This window comes from Aspergillus brasiliensis (assembly GCF_001889945.1).
Source record: "Aspergillus brasiliensis CBS 101740 unplaced genomic scaffold ASPBRscaffold_44, whole genome shotgun sequence".
In the NCBI taxonomy this organism is placed as follows: domain Eukaryota; kingdom Fungi; phylum Ascomycota; class Eurotiomycetes; order Eurotiales; family Aspergillaceae; genus Aspergillus; species Aspergillus brasiliensis.
Window position 1 is genome coordinate 10735 of NW_027137485.1, and position 7325 is coordinate 18059.

Genomic DNA, 7325 nt, shown 5'->3' on the forward strand with positions numbered 1-7325 from the left:
ATAAAAATTCTAATAAATATTTTAATATCTAATCTATCTGTACACTAAGTTGTACATTAAAAATATAATAATAACTGAGATATCTTAATTTAAGAAGAATCTATTATATGATACTACATGGGTGGCCGAGCCGAGTGGGTGGCCGCTCCGGCCGTGACCTACGTTAGTTAACTAGTTAACTAGTTAACGTAAACAACGGTTGGACGGCCCACGGTTGGGCGGCCCATCCTCTCCTATATAAAAGATGTCTTTTTCGATTCTGATATATCTCAACCAATACTAGATTTTGGAAGTTCTAACTTCGTACATAGATTATATATAAAAGAATAAATGTTCAAGACCTTTTATCGGATTTTTAGCATTTTATTAATATGAAGTATATTAAAATATTGCATAATACAGATAAAATAATGATATGGTAATATCATGGATGGAGAAGTATAGTGCAAGTACGAGAATACGTAGGCTCAGAGACTAACGTGCTCAGTCAAATCAGGTACTGATAAATACCTCCTGCATTCTGGCCACCTACGGAAGATGTCTATTAACTTTTAAAAGGGAGTTACCGGCGCTCACCATTGATATACCGCGGTACAATAGAATCTCACACGACAATGAGTCACTACCTCTCCACGTATTCACCAGAAGCTCATGTCGAAAGGAAATGAGTGTTACCAGTTGAGTCTGTTGTGCTTAGCGTGCAAGAGAGTAGAATGTGAAAAAATTCTGGTCAAATCATGTAAGCATCAAAGGCTGTACCAAATCAAGGAAGCCATGGGAATCTGTAGGTATGCACGCTGCGGGCGAGTTGTCGACGTGGCTCCAGAGAAGGCTAACAATTCCGGAGACGTACAAGCGGGGTTGCGGACCAAAGCGAGCCCTCATCAAGGACGTGCTATATTGTTCTGCTTCTTCCCATAACCCGCGCCATACAACTATTAGAACGAAATTCTCTTCTCTTCGGTACCGTCGCGTATACATAGTTCTCCAGGAGTTTTGGTCAGAGTTTGCTACGATGCCACTGCCTAGGCCAAAGATACAACGAGTAGCTAGGAAGCCTGAGAGTTTGAGGTCAGCATCCTTTACCAAGAAGCTTTTTTACAAGCATAATCTGACAGCAAATTACATATCTCAGTCGACGCGGCGGTCACTTCCTCCTTACACCAGCTGAAATTAATGGCAGCCTGAAAAGAATATGAGGAAAGCGCGAAGATGAAGCAACACTATCTGTTCGAGCAAGGATGGGACTTCCCTATACACTAGAAGAATTAGACTGCTGTTGAAGCATTCTTCAGCAATGGCCTTCCTGTTGCTTCGACTAAATTTGTCGCTCATCAACGGTCTGTATTGAGTGGGGAATCCACAATTCCCCGGGGAGACAACCCTCGGTTGATGGCGATTTGTGCTGTTGAACGCTTGCCTTGGAATTCCTGCAAGCTTAGTACTACACTCGTCTAATTGTTTGCTTCCTCACCAGAACGAGAAGCTATGTACATGATCCTGACATGGCAATCGCGTTCTTTAGGTGGGCTCCCTACCATGGCGGATATCTCGAGCACGACTTCATCCAAAGCAACTCCCCAGGCCAAGAAAGCGGCAATCGACAGTAAAATCGGAGACCACCGTGCTAGGCGTGAGTCTTGTCGATGTAGAAATGATTGAACGCGGTGAGCGTCAAAGCCGCGACATGAATTATACGTCCTTTGCACATTGCTTTGTTCTGGCTATAGGAAGAGAGGGTTTCCGGGTATACCAGGCATGGGGTGAGCACGGCTACCGCCTGGACGAGTACTTGAAGCGGGGCGGTTCACAACTTCGATCCTGGCAAGAGGCGACAGCTTTCCTGAAGAATTTTGGGAAACTCTGTCATTACTCGGTGAGTCTGATGCTCTTCAATAACCTGAATTCTGCGATTAACCTCCCTAGGGACTATGGACGCGTGAACTGAAGGATGCTTACTGGACCTGTTTTGAAATAGGTCTCGATTCAATTTGTGGGAAGCGGCGCCTTCAGGCTCCCCTCGTTCCTGTGTTTCAACCATGGATGAGAACATTCGATCAACGATGTTTAAGTGGAGGACTTCAAGAAATTCAAAAATAGATAGTTGGTGTGACAATTACCAGGAATGTGCTCGCTTGAGGTCGTGGCAATGCCCAGATGATTCATTACACCCTACATGTTGATTTAGTTGATCACATGGTTCCTCGCTTTACCCCTCTCGCATTAAAGGCTACTTATGAACTAACCAAGAAGCCCTCGGCGGGAGAACTAAAGAGATTCGCTGCTGCGACGAGGCCCGTTTATCGATTACTCAACTCATAGCATAAAGGTGCTGTACCTATCTTCAAAAACCTTCTCAGCCAACATACTGCACGTATCACGCAGAATTGCTTCAGTCAGGAAATACTAGCGCGATTGTCTCCTCAGATTTGACTCATAATCTCAGAGATCATTGGCTCGTGCTGGTACCTGACAGTTCTCAGGAAGAGCCGTCGGCTCATATAGTACCAGGGACAGGACCTTGAGATTCAGGAGCCCGAGGTCAACCTTTTCCAAGATATACAGGCGTTGAGGGTTAAATACCAGGGCAATTTAATTATGGCATAGCTCAGTAGCACTCTGCTGAAATATACAACTTCTTCTCGCGTATCTTATATAAAGATGCCATGAGAGGTCCATAAAATTGTTCTATTAACAGACAGTACTAGTCTTTGAGGAATTCAATTTCTGGACAGTGGATCTACTCCAATATGCAATAGATCGCCATGGTATGAGATACTCGACGCGCAAGACTTGCCACGAGAAGTCCGCATGAGTTTCGACGTATGCTTATCTATAACCAAACTCCAGGACAGGAGCTGACAGCATTAGAATTTTTTCACAAGAGGGGTTCGGCTCGCTGCATGCGATCTTCCTTCCACATTAATAATGTGGTCCAGCCCTTTTCCACCCACCTTTCACCCACGGAATTTTTAGACCTGTTGTAAGAATTACCGACTATATTATACAAAGCTTGGACCTCCCGTACAAGGCCTCCTTGTCTGCTTTGTAGCCGGTGAGACCATCGGCATCTATGCTTTTTCAGATACAAACAAGATATTCCAGGATTTCGTCGATTCAGTATATAAACGCGGGAAGAATACATTCAAGCACTGGATTTACTTTTCTCTCAACAATGATAAAAGAATCACCGGCGCTTGGATTCGGAAGCCAAAACTGTCTTAAGGACCAGCAGCCAAGTAGCATTGCTTGATGCAGGCATGAAACTTCGGACGTAACCCGCAGAGAAAATTTGGCGCCGGCCTTGCGATTGCTGCATGGAAATCCCACCACACCTACACACAGACCTACTTCGTTGACTGCTAGGCTATTGTACTTATAGTCCGAAAGCGGCGCCTACGAGATATCCAGCAGGAAGAATCCCTGCGGGCACACATTCTATGAATCTTTGTGTGATTGGGTCATGGAAGCGCTAACCGCGAGTACTCCACCCTAGTATGCGTCTCTGCCATCGATCCCCCTTTCTCTGATTCTCAATTCCTACGTCACGCCAAATCATTTCCCATCCTTTTATTTCTCCGACGGAGGCGCTGCCCCGCGATACTCGAATGGTTGAACTGGCCTGCTTTCACCAGTCAGAGCCGCCGCACTTGCACTCCTATGTATATAGTATGGCTCTTTTTATTCGTTATTTCATATTTTTCCCTTTTATCCTATTTTGTTTTTCCACCTCAATATCTGCAATTATATTCATATTATGGTTTTTCTTTTCTTTTCTTTTCTTTTCTTTTCTTTTTTTTTTTTTTTTTTTTTTTTTTTTTTTTTTTTTTTTTTTTTTTTTTTGTGCAGGTCAGAAAACGATAGACATTGTTGTCAAATTTAACCGTCCTTCGGGGAGATTTATCCAAATTTAGACTTTACCAGAAGAATGCCACAGCAGGCGTCAGCCTATGTCGCGGAGAACTTTGTACGCCCAATAGAAGGGAACATTATAAGTTACAGAAGACAAAAATAAGGGAGATGGAGCGAAAACCCCATATTTGAGAACTGCTGAGTCCACTTGCAGATAAGACACTAGCTTCCTATTCCTACACGCCCATGCAAATAGCTCGTCTAATTATCTGCTGTACGATTTGTGTTGACTACCGTGCCCTCGACGCCCTCCCGGGAACAAAGAGCACCAAGGAGGCTGTGGTCACGGTTAATGGAAACTGGTAATGGATCCATCGCCCCCAGCAAAATGCTCGATGGTGATATTCATCCGTTGACAGGGACAATCCACTTGCGTGGGTTGGTACATAGAACACAACCCTGTCTTTTCCAGGGAAATCATGTTTGTTAACAAATGGGTCCACGGCCTGACAACAGCCCTTTTATCGCCAGGTGCCTGGGCGGCCTTCCAAAGCCTCATGAAGACGGTATCATCGGCAATAAGCGACATTGTCTGTGCATGGTTAATTAGACATACACTGACTTGGGGATAGGTACACTTAACTTGGGGATAGGTACACTTAACTTGGAGAAGTGTGGTTATGTTTTCGCAGTGTGGGAATTCAGCGTATCTGTGACATGCGAGTAAATATGAATTGATATTCTAAAGTTGTATATTGGATTGTAGGCTCTGGATTCGACAAGAAAACGTGAGCTGCCGACCTATGATGATGCAGTTATACAACTGGCGAAGAAATCCAAAGGCAGCTACCACTGCAGCTGTGCCTTGGAGCCTAGTTTACTGAGCAGACGGGACTGTAGCCTGAAAATGGAGGAATGTTGTGATGACAAGTGGGATTGGGCTCTTATCCATTCATTAAACACTGCTTGCAGATGCTGAATAGGCTATTTTCCGGATTTTCACCAGTTGAGTAAGTGCTGTGAAGTCCCAAATTTGCAGGTTGTGGGATACGGAAGGAGTCCGCATTCCCATGGACGATATGCACATGGTTAACGCCAGATACCTGTCTCCATATTTCCAATCTTAGCATATAATCAGTCCACAGCAGACCCAGTCTTTTAGCCTTGTGCATTCTCGGCCGTTCCCGCAACCCCTTTCACCGACGGCAGCACACTGTCTCCTTTCTTGTGGCTGGACATGGAACAGTGCTCTTATAAATACCTTTTATCCCTCAAGAATCATATTTTCCTTCTCATCTACCCTCGCCCGACTATCACCCTTAACATATATCACTCTCACGATTTGTTCAACATGACCCCATCGAATGCCTGCTTTTTTTGCGGCTGGAGCCAAGCATGTCAACATGATGGCCGCTACAGAGGCCATGTCAACTCGTTCTTTCAGGAGGAAGTCATGTCATTTGGACCCGGAACGGTCCTCAAAGTTCAAGACAACAATCTCCCAACTGATGAGGTGTCCAATATCCGACTTGTTCAGGAACAGACCTCCATCCCAGTTCCGAAGATCCTCGAGGATCGGGAAGAAGAGGATCAAAGGCTGGTCTTGATGGAGCGTATTCCTGGCGAGCCACTCAGCACTGTTTGGCCGAGCCTTTCCTTCGAACAGAGGGAAAGCATTGCAAAACAGACAGCCGAGTATCTACTCGAGCTTCGTGAAATCCAGTCCAATCGCATGCAATCACTCGGTGGTGGACCGGTATTCAACAACAGTTTATTTGCATATGGGGATGACAGTTATCCCCGCGGGCCATTCGCCTCGGATGACGAACTCTGGGTCGAGATGGAGCGTGAATTGCATGAATCTGTTCCCGAGGCCGTGCGGGAACAACTCCGAAGTCGCATGCCACAGGCTAAGCCGTATACCTTTACCCACGGGGATCTTACCTACAGCAATATTATGGTCAAGGATGGCTGTGTTACCGGAATCATTAATTGGGAGATGGCCGCGTACATGCCCGTATGGTGGGAATCTGTTCGTGCGTCAATTTCCGAACATGGTGATGAAGACGAAGATTGGAAGATATTTCTAGAGGAATACATGCCTGATTATAGTGCTGCATATGAATTCTGGCGGGACTATCTTTATCTCTGTCTCGATCCGAGCCAGGTGGAGGCTCTTGAGCAGGCAGAGCGTGAGGCCCTTATGGATGGAAGTTAGCTTTTATTTCCAGAATAATGGATTAGATACTATTTCCAGAGTTATATCTAGTTCTTTTGGTTCAATAAAAGGATATTTTGAAACAAGGAGCTCGTTTGGGGTAAATTATGATGTTGAAGAACACCTGCAACCAATCAATGTGGAAAGGCGAGTTCATCTGCTACTCAACCAGCTCAGTCCCCAATAGGACGTATCAGACATTGTAGTATAGTGTCTATAAAGGGATGATGCCTTTGTTCATCTTCTCGCATCCATGTTTCTCTCCCTCATTATAAGATGAGAAGCTCGTCTAATCTGTAGATGGCAATGAAAACAATACCCGACTCGGATGTATTAAGCTTCTAAAAATAAGTTATATACCCGCACCATTGTGTCAATTAGAGCGTCGAAATTCACCGCCGGGGAATGATTAACATTTGTCCGATCAATTAACCCTTTATTCATCGTTTTCCTCCTCTTGTTCTTCATCATCATGGTAGAAAGTAACCGCCATACAAATCTTCTACTAGGTATTGACTACCAGGACATCGTTGCCTTTGGGACAACAGGTGTCGTCGCACGCTACCCTAATATTCCGAAGATCGCCATAATCCCTCATGGTGGTGGTCCAGATGTGCGGGATCGTAGCTCTATAGAGTTGAAGAGTTAACAACATTCCCATCGGTCGCAAAATAGACCTTCATCTATTTTACAGTACCTTGACCTGCCAAGCCACTGTACAGGGGGGAACCGGCTTACATAAGCTATCTGGCAGCGCAAAACCCGAAACAGATACAACGGTTGGGCGGCCCACTACATCCAAAACACCACCGCGGACACTTGAGACAATTCGAATACTGCGAATGCCACCTAGCCATCTGTCTCATCGAGAAAACGGTGGAGCGAGAATGTTGCATGCGTGTGGTCATGAATGCCAATTTGACTAGAATATCAGGAATGCGTTTGTTTGCGTATATTCTTTCTAACACGAGGTCCTACACATAAGTTTGATCGGAAACGGAAAATGGATCTTCAGATGTAGTATATGAAAGTTGATCTATTCACCTACCTCAAGAAATAAAGTCCACAATAATAGACTCCAAGCACTGCTTTTATCAGACACCAATAGCTTAGGAATACTTAGTTTTATTAGAGGTAGGTCAACAGAGGAATAGACTACAGTCTTCTCGTTCTAATGGTAACATGAGTCATCTGCATGACATCTTGTACTCTCCCACATACGTCGCTCACCAGAGGTCCAATCCGCCCTCAGGAT

At 44.8% G+C, this 7325-nt stretch overlaps 3 protein-coding genes across 3 annotated transcripts; 2 read left to right on the top strand and 1 right to left on the bottom strand.

The window, feature by feature from the left end:
• Positions 1–1495: 1495 nt before the first annotated feature.
• Positions 1496–2053, top strand: ASPBRDRAFT_532719 (uncharacterized protein). Its single transcript, XM_067627039.1, has one exon. The coding sequence runs from the start codon at positions 1655–1657 to the stop codon at positions 1946–1948; it is 294 nt and encodes a 97-aa protein (XP_067472807.1). The 5' UTR covers positions 1496–1654; the 3' UTR covers positions 1949–2053.
• A 1989-nt stretch (positions 2054–4042) lies between these two features.
• Positions 4043–4479, bottom strand: ASPBRDRAFT_532748 (uncharacterized protein). Its single transcript, XM_067627040.1, has one exon. It carries the CDS (start codon positions 4439–4441, stop codon positions 4202–4204), a length of 240 nt encoding a protein of 79 aa, XP_067472808.1. The 5' UTR covers positions 4442–4479; the 3' UTR covers positions 4043–4201.
• Positions 4480–5203: 724 nt separating this feature from the next.
• On the top strand, positions 5204–6070 carry ASPBRDRAFT_35837 (uncharacterized protein; the record flags this gene model as incomplete). Its single annotated transcript, XM_067623390.1, has 1 exon — positions 5204–6070. One exon carries the CDS (start codon positions 5204–5206, stop codon positions 6068–6070), a length of 867 nt encoding a protein of 288 aa, XP_067472809.1.
• Positions 6071–7325: the final 1255 nt, after the last annotated feature.